Source organism: Mauremys mutica, chromosome 2 (assembly GCF_020497125.1).
Source record: "Mauremys mutica isolate MM-2020 ecotype Southern chromosome 2, ASM2049712v1, whole genome shotgun sequence".
NCBI lineage: Eukaryota > Metazoa > Chordata > Testudines > Geoemydidae > Mauremys > Mauremys mutica.
Window position 1 is genome coordinate 146,102,886 of NC_059073.1, and position 22,638 is coordinate 146,125,523.

The following is a 22,638-nucleotide window of genomic DNA, read 5'->3' on the forward strand; positions in this document are numbered from 1 at the left end:
TTCTTGGGATTGAAGGTCTTGCGAATTTCTTCTGGAGTTTTCCAGAAGGAAGACTCAGGATAGGGCAAGCCTGTTAATGAGGGAGGGAAAAACAGCAGAAAATGTGGAAATGGCAGAGGTGCTTAATGACTTCGTTTCAGCTTTCACGAAGAAGGTTGGTGGTGATTGGACATCTAACAGTGAATGCCAGTGAAAATCAGGTAGGATCAGAAGAGGATAAAATAGAGAAAGAACATGTTACAAATTACTTGGACAAATTAGATGTCTTCAAGTCACCAGAGCCTGATGAAATGCATCCTAGAATACCCAAGGAGCTGACTGAGAAGATATCTGATCCATTAGCCATTATCTTTGAAAAGTCATGGAAGATGGGAGAGATTCCTGAAGACTGGCACTAGATTTGCCCTCTTCCAATCTATAAAAAGGGAAATAAGGACAATCCAGGGAATTACAGACCAATCAGATTAACTTCTGTACCCAGAAAGATAATGGAGCAAATAATTAAATCAATTTGCAAACACCTAGACAATATAAGGTAGTAACAGCCAGCATGGATTTGTCAAAAACAAAATTGTATCAAACCAACCTGATGGCTTTCCTTGACAGGGTAGCAAGCCTAGCGGATTTGGGGGGGTGGGGGGGGGGAGGGAGAGAGGGAGAAGAGAAAAAAAAAAAGCAGTAGATAAGGTATATCTTGACTTTAACTTTTGATATTGTCTTGCATGACCTTCTCATAAACATACTAGGGAAATGCAACCTATATGGAGCTACTATAAGATGGGTGCAAAACTGGTTGGAAAACCGTTCCCGGAGAGCAGTTATCAGTGGTTCACAGTCATGCCGGAAGGGCATAACGAGTGGGGTCCCGCAGGGATCGGTTCTGGGTCCGATTCTGTTCGATTTCTTCATCAATGATTTAGATAATGGCATACAGTACATTTCTAAAGTCTGCAGATGATACCAAGCTGAGTGGGGTTGGAAGTGCTTTGGAGGATAGGATTAAAATTCAAAATGATCTGGACAAACTGGAGAAATGGCCATCTGGCTTTCTGTGGAATACAGTGTAGGCAGGGAACTGTGCTGGCTGGGAAAAGCCCATTCAGGAGAGAGGTAGGCAGGTCTCTGCCCAAGAAGGGACAGCTGGGGAGCTGGGACCCTAGAGTGGTTACCCTTCCAGATCATGGAGAGGGAATACAGGTGCAGTTGCCCTGAACTGACACCACTCACCTGGCATGCAAGAACATGTGCCATCCACGTATGAGGCTGTATCTAGATCTCCTGGCAAGCAGGGTGCTTCGCAGTGCACCAATTGCTGTTGTTCCTTGGAAGACACATTCCCCCTCCTCAGCTGGGCCCTGCATATCTTTGAGAAGCAGCTGGCCAGAGCCAGAGGCAATTAACTCCTTCCAGCTGCCCCATTGCCAGCTCCACACTCTCCCTCTCAGCCTAAGGATGCTACAACTCCATTCGGGTTTGTACCAGTATAAGTTTATTCACACATCCGTTTTCATAGAAATGCCAGGTTTGAGTGAAGCTGTAACAAATCCAGAATGACTATGTTAATGGACCTCAATAGCCACAAACAGGAACCGAGGAGCCACGAGGCCTCCAACACACAGCACCCCTCAATTGCACTTGGATGAGAGTCAAGCCCCCTCCCACTGTACCACACGGTAGCCAGGCCCTTGAAGGAAAGGGGAGGTGGGAAGAGTTGCTTTCTGGCACCACAGCAGCATCTGTTTGTGGGAGCCCACCTGGCTCATGCTGTCTGTCCTACATGGGACTTCAAACCGCATGCTATAAGGGAGTGGGGTGGGGGGGTACCTGACCACTGGGGGCTATCAGCACAGAATTCTGTTTCCTCTGGGACCAGGTATATCCCGAATGGGAGGTGGCAGAAAGCTCTGACCCTAACCCCTCAACTCCCTGCACTGAGAGGGGAGCCCCACTATGCAAGTGCCATGAACAGCAGCTCCCTACAGCACAGGAGAATTCATGGAGTCTCTCTCTGTGATGGTGCAGTTAGGTCTGTTAAAGCATGAGGCTTCAGCCCCCTGGAAGAGCATTTAGACTGTGTGCGTCCCCCCCGCCCCACACACACAGGGTGGGGACTGGACATGGGGAGAAGCCCCTCTCCCAAACTCTGCTTATCACAAGGAGAAAAAGGCTGGAACACACTGGCTAGTACATTCTGGGTAACAGGAAATACACAGGACAGGGAGAACTCTTGGTCTCTCCTCTAGATCCAAACCGGGACTACACTGCAGAACGGGAACCTCTGGGGTGAACACATGCAATTAGCCTGACCCAATATGCTGTTCAGTCATTGCTACAAGAGCTTATTCATTTATTAAGGTTTAACCACTTTCCTAGATTGCTCCAGACCCCTCCCTACCAAAGCAAGAGCTGCAAGCGACCCTCAGCCTGGCTGCATCTAGACAGCTTCCCCTTATTGGTATGCCTGGGAGGTACCTCCTCTCCCAACACAAGGGAAGCTGGGTAGGAGCTATAATTGCAGGAGTGTCTTGATCCAACAAGAGAGGTGCAGCTAACTCAGCACAAGAGGCAGCTGCTGGCAGTTTTCTGTTCCCTTGTTAGTTATGGTAGCAGGGCATTCACAGCAGCAGGAGCTGGACCCTCCCAGGGAAAAAATCAAAATAAAAAGCCACGGAGGTAAGAAGGCAGCTGAACCAGGCCTCCTAATCCATGCTCCCTGCCCAAGCGATACCAAGTCCCTCTCCCACGCCAGGCCGCAGAGCTACAGGTAGTAATGCAGCCAAGTGTCCTTCATTCTTCCCACCAGAAAACCACAGGCAAAAATATGGTGACAGTTGCAATGGTGCTGGTTCCCAAGGAGGCATCATCCTGTTCCAGTGGGCAGCACTGAGCACGGCCACAACCCCTGCCAGACACAGCTCTCCACTTCCAGCTGAGGCCAGGGCAGCTCCAGGGGAAAGGTGCTTGGCCAGCAGAGGAACGCTCCCCTCACATGGCAGAGGAACACTGCAGTACACACACACACAGTCACTGAACACAGATCCCATCCCCCTGCCCCCACCCGCGTTAACCCGTTTGGGGCTGGCTGCAGACGATCACACCAACCCTGCGGCTAAGGTTCTCTACACACGGCCCCCGACACTGCAGAGCTGAACTGCCCTGGAGCTTCAGGAGCCAGTGGCATCTGTGCCCAACACTAGCTCAAAGGGGAGGAGGAAGGAGGGAGAGACATGTTGTCCATACAGATGTTTTTCTAGGGCATCCCCTCACCAGAGACAAAACACCAGCACAAAGAGGATATTACACAATGTTGTGTTTCAATGGCCAGGCTTCGCTCCGAACAAGGCTCAAACAGGGGAGAGACCCCTCTCCCCACATGCAGCAGAAGACAGAGGCGAGGAGGGGTTTGGAGTCAAAAGGAGAATGGCTGAACTAAGGTCCAGTGGCTACACTGACGTCACAGCTCCCCATCGGCCCTGCTCCGTGGATCCAGGAGCAGAGGCTAGGGTGCTGACGCAGGAGGCACAGCCAGCCCTTAGGCGTACTCAAGCTGCGCAGGGCTGTGGGTGTCTTCATTCTTGCGCTCTGCACCGGGCATGCTCGCCTTCCCCTCGCTGCTGCTGCTGCTGTTCTCAATGGGTTTGGCAGAGATGTAGTCCCGCACTTCGATCTCCATCCTCTTCGCTTTCAGAGCCGCTGTGTGCAGCTTCTCCAGGAAGTCGGGCATGCCTAGCAGGAAAGGCAGTGACAGTGAGTACCAAGGAAGTGCAGGGAGGGGACATCTGGACTGCCCCAGAACAGGCTCATACCTCAACACAAACAGCCGCCAAAACAATCCATCCAGTGGGTAGCACACAAAGTGGAGCATCCATCCCCGCAAAACCTAGGCACCTCCATGCCCCCGGAGCTATTGAGCCAGCTGACTAATTAAGAGGCAGGAATAAGTGTGGGAGCCAGGAACTCCCAACTCAATCACCGACACATTGATCGAGGAACAGAGGTGAGGTGACTTGCCGAGTTTCCTCCTCTCGAGCAGGGCCAATGGGGCAGTGAGGGAAAGCGCACTCACAGGAAGGTGTACACTCTTGTTCACAGAGATGCCATCAAATCAAGGAGGACTTGATGGGGCAGCAAACTTCCTATTCTGTTCTATGCAAAGCTAGATTAAGGTTGCCCAACACTTTCCATTAAAATACCCTCTTTTCAGTTGCGTATAAATCTGCCAAACATTAACACTTTGGGTTGAAATTTCTCATGACAGGTGTCTGCCTCCAGCTGAATTTGTCTGGGAAGTTTCAGCTAAACTGTTCAGTCATTTCTGAGGAGGAGGTTAGTTAAAACAAAGTCTTCCAAAAACACTTCACAGGAGGAGCTCTGACATCCCCATGCTTTGCAGCAGGGTCTTGAAATTTGGCTGAGGAGGTAGTGTGGTGTTAGGGATGTGACTTGTGCCATCCCTGTGAAAAATTAATCCAAATTTGGCCAAATCGCAAGCATCTGAAGAAGTCTCAGTTTGCACTTTAGAGACTTGAAGTTCACTAAATCACCCTAGATTCCATCTGCACTGAACATGCTCCATCCCCTCACAACCCCCATGTGTCATCCCCAAGTGAGTCTACTCCATCCTGGGGCTGATCTGGACTTGACCTGCAATTGCTCCTCCTGACTGTTGCTATGCCACTGGAACCTAGAGCAGGGAGCCTGCCTCTCCTTTGCTGAGTGCTCCCCCTTCTGGTACCCAGGAAATAAGGAGGTAGAAGGAAGAAGCATCTCTGTAGACGAGTGAGAAAACGAGGGTGGGCTTATGGGAACTAGAGGGTGGGGACAAGCAGGCTGGGGTACAGGAACAGAATCGTCTATAGCCACTAGAGTATACTTCCCCAAAACCTGGTATCAAGCCATGGAGTTCTCAGGCTCCAGACTCCTCTGCTGTCAGTAAATTTCTGTGAAACCACTGGCAAAGTGCCACCCCCCTTTAGCACAGGTCCACATGGAGTTGGAGGTAGTAATTGTACTATTCCCCTTTGCCAGCTCAAGTGGGAGAGGGCTGAATCCTGCTGATGGCATATGGGCACGTCAGTCTGATTCTACAGTGAGAGAAGTTGTTTCTTCAGCTTTTTTCTTTTCTTTTTTTTAAATTGGGAAGTTACTTCCCAAAAAAGCTACACTGAAAGAACATTAAAGATGCAAAGTCAAGCACTCAACAGTTAGGAAATGACAGAATTAAGGTTGCCAAGGAAACCTTATTCTATGACTATCAGGGTTGGAAGGGACCTCAGGTCATCTAGTCCAACCCCCTGCTCAAAGCAGGACCAATCCCCAATTAAATCATCCCAGCCAGGGCTTTGTCAAGCCTGACCTTAAAAACCTCTAAGGAAGGAGATTCCACCACCTCCCTAGGTAACCCATTCCAGTGCTTCACCACCCTCCTAGTGAAATAGTGTTTTCTAATATCCAACCAAGACCTCCCCCACTGCAACTTGAGACCATTGCTCCTTGTTCTGTCATCTCTATGGATAGTAATTTCATGCTCTAATAAGAATATAACATTAGGGATCTATTATCGACCACCTGACCAGGACAGTGATAGTGACGATTAAATGCTAAGGGAGATTAGAGAGGCTATCAAAATTAAGAACTCAATAATAGTGGGTGATTTCAATTATCCCCATACTGACTGGAAACATGTCACCTCAGGATGAAATGCAGAGACAAAATTTCTCGATACTTTATGACTGCTTCTTGGAGCAGCTGGTACGGGAACCCACGTGGGAGAGGCAACTCTCGATTTAGTCCTGAGTGGAGCACAGGAGCTGGTCCAAGAGGTAACTATAACAGGACCACTTGGAAATAGTGACCATAATATAACAAGCTTTAACATCCCTGTGGTGGGAAGACCATCTCAACAGCCAACACTGTGGCATTTAATTTCAGAAAGGGGAACGATGCAAAAATTAAAAGATACAGTGACTAAAGTGAAATCCCTACAAGCTACATGGACGCTTTTCAAAGACACCATAATAGAGGCCCAACTTAAAAAACCACAGTAAAAGAACTAAAAAAAAAAGAGAGCCACTGTGGCTTAACCACCATGTAAAAGAAGCAGTGAGAGATAAAAAGGCATCTTTTAAAAAGTGGAAGTCAAATCCTAGCAAGGTAAATAGAAAGGAACATAAACACTGCCTAATTAAGTGTAAAAATGTAATAAGAAAAGCCAAAGAGGAGTTTGAAGAATGGCTAGCCAAAAACTCAAAAGGTAATAAAATATTTTTTAAGTACATCAGAAGCAGGAAGCCTGCTAAACAATGATCGAGATACAAAAGGAGTGTTTAAAGGACAATAAAAGTCATAGCGGAGAAACTAAATGGATTCTTTGCTTCAGTCTTCACCGCTGACGATGTTAGGGAGATTCCTAAACCTGAGGCAGCTTTTGTAGGTGATAAATTGGAGGAATTGTCACAGATTGAGGTGTCACTAGAGAAGATTTTGGAATTAATTGATAAACTCAACATTAACAAGTCACCAAAACCAGATGGCATTCACCTAAGAGAACTCAAATGTGAAGGTGCGGAACTATTAACTATGGTTTGTAACCTGTCCTTTAAATCGGCTTCTGTACTCAATGACTGGAAGATAGCTAATGTAACGCCAATATTTTAAAAAGGGCTCTAGAGGTGATCCCGGCAATTACAGACCAGTAAGTCTAACGTCCGTACTGGGCAAATTAGTTGAAACAATAGTAAAGAATAAAATTGTCAGACACACACAGAAGAACATAAATTGTTGGGCAAAAGTCAACATGGTTTCTGTAAAGAGAAATAGTGTCTTACTAATCTATTAGAGTTCTTTGAAGGGGTCAAACATGTGGACAAGGGGGATCCAGTGGACATATTTCAGAGTAGCAGCCGTGTTAGTCTGTATCCGCAAAAAGAACAGGAGTACTTGTGGCACCTTAGAGACTAAAAAAATTTGAGCATTTATTTATTTGTTAGTCTCTAAGGTGCCACAAGTACTTCTGTTCTTTTTCCAGTGAACATAGTGTACTTAGATTTCCAGAAAGCCTTTGACAAGGTCTGTCACCAAAGGCTCTTGCATAAATTAAGTCATCATGGGATAAGAGGGAAGGTCCTTTCATGGATTAAGAACTAGTTAAAAGACAGGGAACAAAGGATAGGAATAAATGGTAAATCCTCAGAATGGAGAGGAGTAACTAGTAGTGTCTAGGACCAATCCTATTCAACTTATTCAAAAGTGAGCTGGAGAAAGGGGTAAAAAGTGAGGTGGCAAAGTTTGCAGATGATACTAAACTGCTCAAGATAGTTAAGACCAAAGCAGACTGAGAAGAACTTCAAAAAGCTCTCACAAAACTAAGTGATTGGGCAACAAAATGGCAAATGAAATATAATGTGGATAAATGTAAAGTAATGCACATTGGAAAAAATAACCCCAACTATACATACAATATGATGGGGGCTAATTTAGCTACAAAGAATCAGGAAAAAGATCTTGGAGTCATTGTGGATAGTTCTCTGAAGACGCCCACGCAGTCTGCAGCAGCGGTCAAAAAAGCAAACAGGATGTTAGGAATCATTAAAAAAGGGATAGAAAGGACGACTGAGTATCTTATTGCCCTTGTATAAATCCATTGTACACCCACATCTTGAATACTGCGTACAGATGTGGTCTCCTCATCTCAAAAAAGAGATACTGGCACTAGAAAAGGTTCAGAGGAGGACAACTAAAATGATTAGGGGTTTGGAATGGGTCCCATATGAGGAGAGATTAAAGAGGCTAGGACTTTTCAGCTTGGAAAAGAGGAGACTAAGGGGGGGGATATGATAGACATATATAAAATCATGAGTGATATGGAGAAAGTAAATAAGGAAAAGTATTTACTTGTTCCCATAATACATGAACTAGGGGCCACCAAATGAAATTAATGGGCAGCAGGTTTAAAACAAATAAAAGGAAGTTCTTCACACAGCGCACAGTCAACCTGTGGAACTCCTTGCCTGAGGAGGTTGTGAAGGCTAGGACTATAACAGCATTTAAAAGAGAACAGGATAAATTCATGGAGGTTAAGTCCATTAATGGCTATTAGCCAGGATGGGTAAGAATGGTGTCCCTAGCCTCTGTTTGTCAGAGGATGGAGATGGATGGCAATAGAGAGGTCACTTGATCATTACCTGTTAGGTTCACTCCCTCTGGGGCACCTGGCATTGACCGCTGTTGGTAGACAGGATACTGGGCTAGATGGACCTTTGCTCTGATCCAGAACGGCCGTTCTTATGTACCACTGAGAACAGTCTAGATCCATCCTTTTTGGAACCCCCTTTCAGGTAGTTGAAAGCAGCTATCAAATCCCCCCTCATTCTTCTCTTCTGCAGACTAAACAATCCCAGTTCCCTCAGCCTCTCCTCGTAAGTCATGTGCTCCAGCCCCCTAATCATTTTTGTTGCCCTCCGCTGGACACTTTCCAATTTTTCCACATCCTTCTTGTAGTGTGGGGCCCAAAAAAGGACAGTACTCTAGATGAGGCCTCACCAATGTCGAATAGAGGGGAATGATCACGTCCCTCGATCTGCTGGCAGTGCTCCTAATTATACAGCCCAAAATGCCGTTAGCCTTCTTGGCAACAAGGGCACACTGCTGACTCATATCCAGCTTCTCGGCCACTGTAACCCCTAGGCCCTTTTCTGCAGAACTGCTGCCTAGCCGCTCAGTCCCTAGCCTGCAGCAGTGCATGGGATTCTTATTATAATTGGAGATATACCATTCTCCTAGAACTGGAAGGAACCTTGAAAGGTCATCGAGTCCAGCCCCCTGCCTTCACTAGCAGGACCAAGTACTGATTTTGCCCCAGATCCCTAAGTGGCCCCCTCAAGGATTGAACTCACAACCCTGGGTTTAGCAGGCCAATGATCAAACCACTGAGCTATCCCTCCCTGCCAGCTATCCCTCTTCAGTCCTAAGTGCAGGACTCTGCACTTGAACCTCATCAGGTTTCTTTTGGCCCAATCCTCTAATTTGTCTAGGTCCCTCTGTATCCTGTCCCTACTCTCCAGTTTATCTACCACTCCTCCCAGTTTAGTGTCATCTGCAAACTTGCTGAGGGTGCAGCCCATACCATCTGCCAGATCATTAATGAAGATATTGAACAAAACCGGCCCCAGGACTGACCCTTGGGGCATGCCACTTGATATTGGCTGCCAACTAGACATGAAGCCATTGATCACTACCCGTTGAGCCCGACGATCTAGCCAGCGTTCTATCCACCTTATAGTCCATTCATCCCACCCACACTATAACTTGCCGGCAAAAATACTGCGGGAGACTATCAAAAGCTTTGCTAAAGTCAAGGAATAACACATCCACTGCTTTCCACTCATCCACAGACCCAGTTATCTTATAGAAGGCAATTAGGTTAGTCAGGCATAACTTGCCCTTGGTGAATCCATGCTGACTGTTCCTGATCACTTTCCTCTCCTCTAAGTGCTTCAGAATTGATTCCTTGAGGACCTGCTCCATGATTTTTCCAGGGACTAAGGTGAGGCTGACTGGCCTGTAATTCCCCAGATCCTCCTTCCCCTTTTTTAAAGATGGGCACTACATTAGCCTTTTTCCAGTCATCCGGGACCTCCCCTGATCGCCATGAGTTTTCAAAGAAAATGGCCAATGGCTCTGCAATCACATCTGCCAACTCCTTTAGCACCCTCGGATGCAGCGCATCCGGCCCCATGGATTTGTGCTCATCCAGCTTTTCTAAATAGTTCTAAATAGCTTTTCTAAACCTTCATTTGCCCCTTTGTGTGTCTGTATTAGGATAGTTTTTGGTTACATGATCACATACTTTTTTTCCCAGAGCACCCAGACCTTGTGCTCTGGGAATGGATCAGGGTTGTGTAGTGACAGAGGCTGTCTGTAGGACCTCTGCCTCATTTGTCGCAAAAGTCAGATGGTGTGTGTTTATTCCTCCTTTTCCGGGTGCTAGGAGACACATAGGTCCAGATGTGCAGAACTGCAATGGAAGTAGAGCAGAGCTATTCTTTGATCAGACAGAGGACTAGAAAAATGCTAAGTATTTCAGGGCGGGGGGGAGAAGACAGGACGATACCACCCAGATCTTAGGTATCACAAGCTGGGCACCCAAAGTTAGTGAACACTTGGCAATTTTGGTCTTATTCTGTACCTCAGCTGCAAAAATAGGCATACCAGCATCACCTACTCTCACAAGGGGGTGGTGAAAGGACATTCATGAATGTTTGTGAAGCACTCAAATGCTACAGTAAGAGCACCATAGAAACAGCCAGGAGGAAATTCCAAGTTCTGGGTCCATCCAGTGCAGGTTTTGGATGGTGTGTGGTAAGCAAAGCCTGAGGGCACATATTGAATGAGGGGGATCAAGAGAAACATTGAACTGAAGGAGATGGGTACCATGGGGAAATAGTATTTCATTACATGATCTCATTTTATTATAGTGCAGATGTCCAGGAGCCCTTAATTTGGCTCCCTTGGGCAACCTTAATTCTGCATTTCCCTACTTGAGCGCTTGACTTTGCAATCTTAATGGTTTAATGTATTTCTACACAGGTTCTTATCCCATCCTCATAACTGTAGTATCCTAGTGCTTTCAGTCACTCACATTGTAATGTGACTAACAAGCAACATGTGTGGCTCGTTCTCACCCGGAGAGCAGTGCCCCCACAATATAGGTCAGAGGAGTGCACCTGGTACTTGGAGGGGAAGGGGAGGAGGTTTAAGCAGGTGGAGATTTCATTCCACAGCTGCAGACCATCCCCTGAGAAAGCTCTGTCTCCTCTACAAAAGTGCTTCACCCCATGGAAGAGTTTTCCATCATGCCCAAGATGCAAAGATGCTGACCAGTGTCTTCCCTGCCAGGGCTTTAGCCTCAGTTAGATATGCGGGACCCAGACCACTGAGCAGCTTGAAAGCAAGAACTGAGAGTTTGATTTTGACTTGCTATTTGATGGGAAGCCACCACAGGGAATGGATGCCAGACCTGCTCTGCTTACTGTAGCCCATGCTACTGAGAAGATGCGCTGCCATGGTCTGCAGATAACATCAGTAATGGTTCTCAAACTAATAGACCCTGGTGTAAGCAGGACCCAGCTGGTGGCAAGGTGTTTTCAGTTAAGGTCCTTGTCTCTAGCACTCCCTCATGTTGTTGGTCCGAAAGAGCCCAAACTTTGGAGCATTCATTTTACACAGGCTTTTGGGCCTATGTGAATAGAGTCTGGAGGTGGGAAACTAAAGTCCTTTAATTGGTAGTGGGTTGATTAAGCTACTGAATGGATGGACTGTGTCTCAGAGGTTCTGAGCAGAGCATTCGGGTATAAAAGTCACCTTGCTGCACAGCCCTTCCACTCCAATCCCAGGAGCAGGCAGCTTCTATGTTTTCACCCACTCTCGAGGGAGACTCACACACACCATGTGCATCTGCAGTGGCCAGTGAGCCAAGCCTACTTGAGTGCTCCGAGAGTCACCCTGGGAAGCTTTTCGGAAGGGATGAGAGTTTGTTCAGCTTCTTCCTGATCTTACAAATAGTGATTTTTTTGTAATAGCAAGTTCCAGCCTGCGGGTCTCAACCTTGGCAGTGTGCCTTCAACTGCCCCTGGGGTGGGCAGATCACCTGGTGCGAGGGGGAAGGAACGCCATTCCAGAGTGCACGGATTGGAGGTACAGAGGCCACAATGGGAAAGTAGGTAAATCCTCTCAAGTGTCAGACAGACAAGTAGTCATGGACAAGCTTCCCAAGTCTCATTTCCCCTTGATTGCTGGTCAAGGGAAATCAGTGTGAACCAGCACCGCTGGGCAGCTCTCCTATACAGTTATCTTTCTCAGGCTTTTCAAACTGAAGCCCCTGCATAGTGCACCTCCCCCTCCCCATAGGGATAGAGAAACCAACAGAAAAGTCTGAGGCCCTTCACCACCCATTCCCCAGGTCCCCCATGCCAGATCTCTAGTTTGTGTACTAAAGTCTGTCTGCAGTCCCCAAAAGAGGAGGTCCATCTGACCAACACAGGCAAGGTTCGCCACAAAACACCCTCCCACTGCTTTCATTCCAAAAGCAAGGAGGCCGGAGGACTCATGCTGCTCAAAGGAGCCAGACTCCCAAACCAGTGTAGGGATGCAAGTACTGTTTAAAAAGCTAACTGGTTAACTGATTAAATGGAGAGTGGCCCGTGGGGCCACTCTGGCTGGCACAGCAGGCCCATGGCTGCACCGGCCCGCCAAGGGCTGGGGGTTAATGGTTAGGCTGAGTTAACTGGTGAGACTAATGCTTACTGGTTAACCGGTTACTATTTTACATCCCTAGACCACAGCGAAGGGTTAGAGCCAGCGACTCACCACTAGAGACCATCCAGCTGACACAGTAGCGCGGGAACACTGTCTGTGGATTGTCGCTGTACGTCAGCAGGTAATCAAAGCCGTTCTGCAAGAGGAGTAAGTTTAGTGATACCTGACCTGTCACAAGAACCTCTCAGCAACCAGGGCTGATCTTACAAAGCCACTACCTAAACAGGGCAGATAAAGCCCCCATCTCAGCCAGCCTCCAGTGCCAAATAACTCACAGGAAGGTGTTTTAATTGCACAACACTATACCACACAGGGAACTTTCTTCCTGGCTACCACTTCTAGCCAGGAAGCATGAGGACTGAAAGCAAATACATCAGAATCCTGACTAGAGTCTCTGCAGATACTATAGGCATTATATGTTTTAAGTCTGAACCATTTTCCTCCTCCAGTTTCTCTTCAATTGGGGCAAGAGAAGGCTGACATGCTGAGCTTTGATAGAGATCCACAAAAACACGAAGACTGACGCAACATGGAGGAAGCAAGCACAGGGCTCAGAGTATGGAAATCAGATTTAACTTGTCTTTAGCAAGTTGCTTCACCCATTTGCTCCATTTTCCCACATGAACCCATATGATGACAGCATATTTAGTCAGCTCCTTCCTGGGAGAGCTGAGGGTTAGTTTGTGAAGTGTTGAACGTGTCATTTACCCTGACCACACTACAAAACCCTGAGCAGGAGGATCTGAGAGAGGCAGCTGATAAGAAGCCTTTTGAATACATAACAGCAATAAAATTAGAGATACTGGGTTCAGAAATAAGAGCATAATACACAAATGGGAGGGGGATTACTCTCAAATCTTGGTTCCAATCAGCTAGCTGCTAGACAGGTTGACCAGCCAGAGTCCAAGGGGCAGATCTAGGTTGCTGTGTATTCTGCTAAGACCACATAACAGCTCCTCCCAAGTGGTTGAAGCACAAGGGCCAAGATTTCCAAGAGTGACTAGTGATTTTGGGTGCTTGAGACCCCTTAAAGGGGCCTGATTTTTAGAGGGTGTGTGCTCAGCACTTAGGAGGAGTCTCAATTTGGGCACCCAAAAATCAGTCACTCAATAGTAACAGAACACAACACTTTGAAAAAGTGTCCATGTTATGCAGGTCAGAGGACATGATCACAGTGGTTTCTTCTGGCCTTGGAATCTATGACAATCTTGGCTAAACTGTCACCTTTGACTTTGGGTCAAAACCAAGGAAGTCACAGCTTTGTGATTGTGAACCAGGAATCTCTTGGTGCCAACTGGCAAGGGGCATGGAGGTTACAATTGAGTCTGACTGTACATGGTAGCTCACCAAGAGAGCATCATAAAATAAAAGCCTATGTCACAATGCAACTGTAAATGTGTGTATACATAACTCCTTGCATAGTATCCATATATACTGAAAATATGTTCTCAAAGAATAGCTAGGCACTGGTCACCGACAAAAGGTGAAAAGTTTTCTGTCAGACAAGAGATGTTTACCTGTCTGCTTAAATTCAAATTAAGAATTACATGTTTCACAATGAGCCACCTATCACCAATCTGAACTGAATGCCAATGAAGGATTGTAAGAAGTGTCAAAGAGAAACTAACAGGAAGAGAACAAGTGTGTGTGTGGGGTGGGGAGGGGAGGAAAACCACCATATCACAGGTTTGTTCTTTGTGCCCCAAAACAGTAGAAGACACTTCCTAGGTGATAGATTCCAGCATAAGTGCACAACGAATTTGCTTCATGAAATTGGAATCTCAGCTAGTTTTGGCTGAAAAAGCTGGAGAGAAATTTGGGTGGAAAACTTCTTTAGACAAGACAGTAACTTGTCAAGTTTAGTCTTCAGAAAGAATCATATACTCTTTTATATGTAACCATTTCGCCAACATTTTTACTCAGTATCACTTGATTCTCTGTTCTTTATTCTTGTTTTCACTATAAATATAACTCAGTCCTGCGGTGCTAAGCTAAGAGGTGGCCCTGAGTTGACCCTGACAAGCTGGTGTGTCCTGTTCCTTTGGGAATTCTGAGTGTTCAGTGGATGAGGGGCTGGACATTTCAGGGAACACTTGGAGCTCTCAGGTTGGTGCGTGCCTATTGCTACCGGTACATACAGCACAAGGCTTGTGGGGTCTGGAAGGCTGTACTTGTGCTGCCAGAGGCTGGTGGTTTCAGGGAGCTGATCCACAGCAGGCCCAGACAAGACTTCCTTATGCTAAAAGCAGCCAATTGTGCAGGGCCTCACAATCCTGGGTCCCGTCAGAGTGGTTTCTTGTCATTAGGGCTAGGCGAATCCACACAGCTCTCCCCTTGATACTTAGAGCTGGTATCCCTGGTGCAGCAGCTGCAGACCGCAGAGCTTTAGTCAGCACATTCAGTTACCACCTTTCAAAAAGAGCTCCTGTACTGACTCGGGTTCCACTGGGGAGGCCTTAACGACAGGTGACTGTTCCCCTGGTTTTCCAGGCTGGCCAGGAACTCACCTCATCGAATGTCTTGTGTGGTCGGATAACCATCTGGGATTCATAGGTTCGGACCCGCACGAACTCGGGATCTTCTGGGATGCCTGGGTGCTCCACTGCTCTGGAATATACACAAGATGGGAAAGGGTATTTATAACCCTGGGTAACCCTTCCTGAGGTTAGCTTCAGACCTGGGTCTAAATGGACAGATGCTGACAGACTGTACTAGTCATCACATATGATAAAATGTGGACTCTCTCCACAACGGTGAGAACCCAAGTTATTCTCAGAGAGCCTCTTGAAATTTTGCAGTCATTTAGAGAGGCTCCAACAGGCCATTTATAGTAATACCTAACTCACAGCGTTTTACAAAAGAGGGCAATATCATCCCTATTTTACTAATGGGGAAACTGAGGCAGGGACATGAAGTGACTTGCCCAAGTTCACACAGCCAGTCTGTGGAAGAACAGGAAACTGACCTGCCCTATTATCCACCCTGCCTCCCCTGCCATTGAGAAGGCATTTTAAAATAGTGTCTGTGTGTATATGAACCAGATATTGCTACGTATGTGACTAAAACACACACTAGATAGCCCTCTCCAGTATTCTCTCCTAACCCAGTGGTATCCAGACACTGGGCTCTTCCTCACCATGCTAGATATGACAGAAGGGGTTCTGACAAGGGACATGAGAAGCCCTGGCCTTTCCAATTTTGGAGCCACATCCCCCTGTGAAGCTCTCATTCTTTCCTCCACTACTGGATCAAGAACATCGCTCATCCTTCAGCCAGCAGAGCAGAGGCCATTCCATGGACCACAAGGCAGGAGGCTTGCGCAGCCATAGCAGAATCCAAGCACCATGCCTGGGCCTTGTGCTCAGTCAGTTCCAGCTTCCTTCATGCCCTCCTCCCACAAGCATCCCACTCGCTCTCTCCTAATCCTGGAAAGACCTTCTCACTCCTCTTCAAAAATCTCAAAGCCCACTTCCTCCAAACAACCTCCTCCACATCAACATAACAAAGAAGTGGAACACGACGCACACAGTGCAAAAAGAATAACTTCTTGATCTGTCACCATCTAAACTTCCCTCACTCCCATGCCCTTGTCTGCCATCAAACCTAGATTGGACGTGCCTCACAGCAGGGACAGCGTTTGATGGTCTATGCAGCAAACGTCAATAGTGCTGTATAAAGGCAGGATGGTACATATCCATGTAATTAGAGACTATATACTAGGGCATAGGCATAAGACTGAATTAAGGCTGCACTGAGGCTCTAGTGGAGACACTCTTTTGCCTTGCGCCCAAGTTGGAACCTTTCTGCACTGTCCCCCTCCCAGGCCTGTCCTTACCCATGGCTCCTTGTCTCTGTCTATTCTCCTCACCCCCTCCAGACTCTATCCCCAGCCTCCTTGCCCAGCTATTCCAGTTCTCCCCAGGCCCATCTTCTCCCCCCTCAATGGCCTCCAGTCCCTCTCTTCCCCCCCCCTCCACACACACTTCTCACTCCCACTGGCTCAGCCCCCTCCCTGCAGTCCCAGTCCCCACCCCTGTGCCAGCCTCCAGTCCCAGACTGTTCCCCCACCTCCACTTCAAAGCTTCTTGTTCCAGCCTACTCCCCCTCACCCCCCAGGTCCAGCTTTTCCCCTCTCCCCACCACATTTGAGTCATGTGGCTTACTCCTTCACACTAGCTGGGTGCCAGCATGAGGGTCATTGAAAGCTTGGGAGAAAGAAAGACTCCTTGCTCTCAGTTTTGGTGACCAGCCCTACCCTGGCACAAAGCTGCCAATAACGGGGAGAGTCCAGCTTCACTCCCTCCAGCCCAGGGCTACCGGGTATTGCTTAGTTATACTGTGGAGATGGCACAAGCAGAGCCTGGTCAGCACTACGAGCTGAAGATGCTGGAGCATGCACAGTGCACATCGAATCTTCAGAGATTTTAGTTTACCAAAAAAATCAAAGAAGTGTCTCTACTGAGCATGTGTGAACTAAGATTTTTCAAAGAGTTACAACTTGGTCAAATAAGGGCAGATTGTCACAGGCTCAGCAAAAGGCACGTCCCTAATCTAAAGTCCACCCTTCCTGCCAAATTTCATGTCCCTCTTCCAAGATGCAGGAGCACAAGAGCTTTTCAAAGAACAGGTCATCAGAATTTAATATTACAAAACGTTTTTCCCAAGCCTCATTCTCAGAAACAGCGGAACCAGCACCAGTCTCATTCCAGACACCCAGCACAGCACAGCAAATTTGAAAACAAGGTCTTATACTGGGAAGTGTCAGACAAATTTAATGATTTATAGGCATGGCTGGCAGCACCTATAACAACTCACTGACCCAGGTAAAAGCATGGCAAAGGCGCAAGGCCTACAAAAGAAACAATGCCAATGCTATCTTTGTCACAGTGACAGTGAGTCTAAGGACAACCCCATCCTCACACTACAAAGCTAGGTGTGACAGTGATCCATACCGTGACACCAGCACCATCAGATTGTTTTCCTGGTCCACGTTGTACCGCCGAACATACACGTAGTCCCGTGAATACATCGGGTACTAAAGGAACAAAGACATGCAAGTCAGTCCCTTCTAACACCAGACAGGCCATAAGAAAGCCATGGGGGTGAGAGAGGAAGGAAGGAACACTCACCGGGAAGTGAGTTACCCAGTGAATCACCTCCGAGCCAGTGGTCAGGTCTCTCTCAATCACATCCAGTTTGATGACCAGTGAATCCCATTTCTTCCTGTACTCAGTGTCCAGCTACAGAACAAGGGAAGAACATATGACAATTGTGTTATGGGGTGAAGCTGTAGCACGTTTCTTGTATAGTCGAAGTTATGGCTGGAGGAGGTACCCGTCTTCCCCACCTTATAAAGGCAGAAGAATGAGCAGTTCCTTATACTTACCAAAAATAAAAGACTGCTTTTGGGAGCCAGGGAGTATTACAGGAAGTTCCCCTAAGATACTCTTGCTGGGAAGAAACACACAGTGGCGGGGATGGCTACTGCAGCAGGGACACAGGACTTTATAGCTTTTCCCCTCTATAATGTTGCTTTGGGAAGCAGATGGTCTACTGAGGGGGACTGGGGATAGAAGGCCCTAGAGGTAGACTCTAGAGGCCTACGACAGACCATCACACGGAAAACAATGTAGGCCAATACTAGAATCTTCTTGGTGACCCACTCTCATTCCACTTACACAGAAAAATGGTAAAATAAAAAACACTGCATCACCTGTAGACAAACACTTTCACAAAATGATCACTCCAGATCTGACACCTCAGCCCTTGTCCTCAAAGAAAACCTGCACAACGCCTTCAAAATACGAGCTTGGGAGCTTAAATTCATAATTTTACTAGACATTAAAAAAAAATCAGTCTGAAGACATACATTGGATTTATGGCTTATTACAACAAGCTGTAGTCCACTAAACCCCCCCCCCACTTTTTTGTTCTATGACAGCAGAGGTGTTAACAGGCTACTTCACTTTGAATTGTTTCTTACAATCTGTTAACTACTTATGCTAAACAATCTGTTCCACCCTGTATTTAGCTGTGATACTAACCCCTGGTCTCTGCTACAGTTAGGCTGATAAGGCAGCTTACGTCAATCTAAGGCCTTGACAGTGTTGTTGACAAAACTTATGTCTATGATCAAAAATGCTATAAACAACATCACTATTGCACGTTCATACTACGTACCCTCTGTCAGCAGAGCAAGTCCACATTTGGTGCTTGCACTGACAGTGAGAGCAGTGCACTGTGGATAGCTATCGCACTGTGCTGCTCACCACCTTCTGCAGCTAGAACTTGTGGGAAGGTGGAGTGGATCGCAGCTCATCATGGGTGTGGGCTCAACGTCCCATGATGCATTATTTTGGGTCCCAGTATTTCCATGGTCTTCTGACTGTATTTTGTGGTATTTTTCAACAGCCCCCCGTTTACTGTGCGCCCATCTGTGTGCGAAGGGATGGATCCCACACTCCTCTCTACTGTTGTGGTCATGTGGTTATGAACACATCGCGGATGGACATACAATATAGCACAAGCTCCCAATCTGAACAGGAATCAGAGTTGCCTGACCTGCTGCGTGCCATAGAAAGAAACCACCATCAGATTACTTTTGGCATTCACAGAGCAGCTGCACATAGTGGATTGGTGCTTTTGAGCTTGGAAAACAAGCACTGAGTGGTGGGACTGCATCATTATGCAGGTCTGGAATGACAAGCAGTGGCTGCAGAAAGCCATCTTCCTGGAACTATGTGTGTTGCTTGCTCCAGCCCTGCAGTGCAAGGATACCAAGATGAGAGGAGCCTGCTCGGTGGAGAAGCATGTGGCGATGGCAGTATGGAAGCTGGCAACTCCATCCAGTTGGTTGCAAATCAGATTGGATTAGGAAAGTAGACTGTGGGGACTGCGTTAATGCAAGTGTGCAAGGCCATTAATTGCATCCTGCTATGAAGGACCGTGAAATGTGCATGACATAGTGAATGGTTTTGCAGAAATGGGATCCCCTAACTGTGCCAGGGTGATAGATGGAATGCATATTCCCATTTTGGCCCTGGACGATCTTGCAAGGGAGTACATCGTAGAAAGGGGTACTTCTCCAGGGTATTGCAGGCTCTTGTTGATCACTATGGGCATTTCACTGACATCAATGCGGGGTGGTCTGGGAAGGTTCATGACACAAGCATCTTAAGGAACACTGACTTGTACAGAAAGCTGAAAGCAGGGACTTTCTTTCCAGACCAGAAGATTCCAGTGGGGGACGATGAAATGCCCAGACTGACCCTGGGAGACCCAACGTACCCCTCACTCCCACGGCTCATGAAGCCTTACATGAGAAACCCGGACAGCAGAAAGGAGCGCGCCAACAGACTGCATAGGTGCAGAAAGACCATGGAATGTACATCTGGCAGATTAAAAACATGTTGGTGATGCCTTTATGGCAGGTAAGATCTAAGTGAGGAAAACATTCCAACAGTCATAGCTGCCTGCTCCATAATCTTTGTGAGGCTAAGGGTGAAAGGTTTGCCTGGGGTGGAGTGCTGAGGCAGATCACCTGGCTGCTGGTTTTGGGCAGGCTGATACAAGGGCTATTAGAGGGGCACAACAGGGGGCAATTCGAATCAGGGAGGCTCTGAGGCAATGTTTTGATAACGAGAACCAGTAATGTGTATTTCTATACAGCAATCTGCCATGCTTCATTAATCGGAGTTTTGTTTGTTTACCTAATTCTTGACATGATTCCTAAGCAGGATTTGCAGTAAGCAAATGATTAAACTCAAGCCTATGTTTTACTACCAGTTGCAATCAATAGGTGTAGGGCACAAAGACTGGTTATCTTTCAGAGTGTGTTTTTATTAAACACCAATTAACACACCAAAAGGCTTGGTGGGAAGAGAGAGATCAGTGAAGGACAAGGTAAGCTCTCAGAGCTGGGCATACGTCCAACTACCATTTTGGAAGCTGTCTGAAGAGGTGGAGAGAACGGGATACCGAGATGTTCTGAAAAGTTGAAAGAAATGTATGGGAGGAGTTTGGGGAGGGCCTGGAAGACAGTTTGGCTGCATGGGGGAGAGCACGCATCTGTTCTGACTGCAGTGTGATTAGGGACTTCAGCATCTGTTTGCTCTTCCATGACTTATCATCTGCTCATAGGCCTTTTGAACGCATGCCTCATTCTTTCTGCCTCAGAGGATTGGAGCACCTTTCGGAACAGGTCTTCCTTGCTACGGCTTGGTTGCTTCCTTATCTGCCAGAGGTGCTCCCCCTGAAGGCCACATCTGCAGAAGCACAAGGAAAAATACACAGAAGCAAGATTGTTAGTTCATGCACAGCACTGAATCATTACAGTAAAATACCCCTCTTGTAACATACCAATCACTTTCTCACTGACCCTTAGCAAGCACGCACCTTGCCAAACACAATAAACGCAGTGAGTTTGGCTTGAGTGGGTGGGAGGCATTCAAGCTGCAGCAAAGAGTGTAGGTGATGTTTTAAGGGGATCAGTGCAGGGGAGTAGGGACAATATTGTAGATTCTGCCACCATTTTCCTCAGGCAGGGGTCACTGAAGCAGATATCACTCCTGAGGGTAAGCAAGGACACTAGGGTGCATCTACTGCACATGTGCGCCTTCAGACTTGGTCCCTATGCTGCTCACCCGTGTGCCTCTTTGGTCCCTGAACAAGTGACTGCCAAGTGGCGTGGGAAATTTTCCTACAATGGGGGACAGAACAAAGGAGCTCTGCCAAGGAACCTTCAGCAGAGGATTGGAGAGTACCTCCAAGAAAGTTTCCTAGAGATCTCTCTGGAGGATTCCTGTGAAATCTCAGTGTGCATCACACTGTTCCACCACACTGCTTAGCTGCGCAGGGTAACTTGGAACACGCTCAAACTCAGCTATCCTTGTACATTTCTATCCCTTCACCCACTTCTCCAGTATACAAAGCAAAGGGCAGCTGCACGTCATATAACCAAGCAGCATCAACTCAAAAAGATCACTTACCGGTGTCTCCTCTCCTTCTTACTCGCTGGAAAGGGACTGCTGGGACTGGCTAGACACTTCCGGAGTGAAGAAGAGTTCCTGACTTGCCGCGCCACCTGACAAACAGCTGTGGGCTCCACATCGTCCTACAACTCCATCTCCTCATCCATGACTTCGTCCTTGGGGTTAGGTCTACTGTCTGCTGCCTCCAGCCCTGCCAAGGTACCCAGGGGACTACTGGCGGTGGGGTTGCGGTCAAGGATGGTGTTCAGCTCCTTAGAGAAGCAGCAGGTCTTCGGTACACCACCGGAGCGACAGTTTGCCTCCCTTGCCTTCTTGTATGCCTGCCTCAGCTCCTTTACCTTCGCTCTGCACTGCAGCGTCCTGATCGGAGCCCTTATCTCACACACCACAAGAAATCTCCCCGTAGGTATCCAAGTTCCTACAGCTGGACTGCAGCTAGGACAGGACAGCCTCCTCTCCCTATATACACAGCAGATCCAACAGCTCTGCTATGGTCCAAGTGGGAGAGCGTTTGCTACTTGCAGCCACCTTGGTCAGCTGGGAAGATGCGAAGTGAGCTCTCCACACTGAGCAAACAGGAAGTAGAATTTCAAAAATTCCTAGGCCTTTAAAGGGGGATGTTTGCGTACCTGGCTGCAGGGCAGTGGAGTTCGAATTACTGACCAGAGAAGTCAGGATGGGCATTGTGGGACACCTCCTGGAGGCCATTTACAGCAAACAAAACCAAAATGTGATGTCTACACTGATGCTGTCATTAAAACTTTGCTGCAAAAAGCTCTATGCCTCTTGTCAAGGTGGTTTTATTTTGTTGACAAAACAGGAGGGTTTTGTCAGCAAAAGTAGCATTGTAGTGTGTACACCCTCCACTGTTTTGTCAACAAAAGCTACACAATTTTTGTTGGCAAAAGGCAGACAAGGCCTAAGGCAGCTTATCTCGACCTAACTATGTCCGTGTCTACACTACAGCCTTGCTCCCACTGAGGTAAGAGCCCTACTACACTGACATAACTGCATCTCCACGAGAGAGGCACGGGGCTTATGTCAATGTAGATAGGGCGACAGTGTCTGTGTAGACACTGCATTCCTTACGTCGGCTGTTGGCTGGCTTGTCAATTTCATGGCTCCTCTGGACGCTCTCCCGCTGACATAGTTACCGCCATTCATTGAGCTGCTTTTATTATGTTCATGAGAGAGATCTCTCCCAATGGCATAATGCAGCTACGCAAGTGCCCTTACAGCTGTGCCGCTGAAAGCTTGTAAGTGTGGACATGGCCTCAGTCGATGCAGTGCCAGTGTAGACACCGAGTTGCTTGCATCGATTGTTTCTGCCTTT

General features: G+C 47.4%; 1 protein-coding gene across 2 annotated transcripts in view; it reads right to left on the reverse strand.

Moving 5' to 3' along the window:
- Positions 1 to 1,466: 1,466 nt before the first annotated feature.
- Positions 1,467 to 22,638, reverse strand: part of STARD7 (StAR related lipid transfer domain containing 7) — a 35,067-nt gene continuing 13,895 nt past the window's right edge. For both annotated transcript variants that reach the window (XM_045005103.1, XM_045005105.1), the window contains exons 5-9: positions 17,445 to 17,555; positions 17,268 to 17,350; positions 14,823 to 14,922; positions 12,367 to 12,451; positions 1,467 to 3,726 (exon numbers count right to left, since the gene is read on the reverse strand). In XM_045005103.1, coding sequence (XP_044861038.1) covers positions 3,533 to 3,726; positions 12,367 to 12,451; positions 14,823 to 14,922; positions 17,268 to 17,350; positions 17,445 to 17,555 — 573 coding nt within the window. In that variant the 3' untranslated portion in view covers positions 1,467 to 3,532. The remainder of the gene's footprint in view (positions 3,727 to 12,366; positions 12,452 to 14,822; positions 14,923 to 17,267; positions 17,351 to 17,444; positions 17,556 to 22,638) is intronic.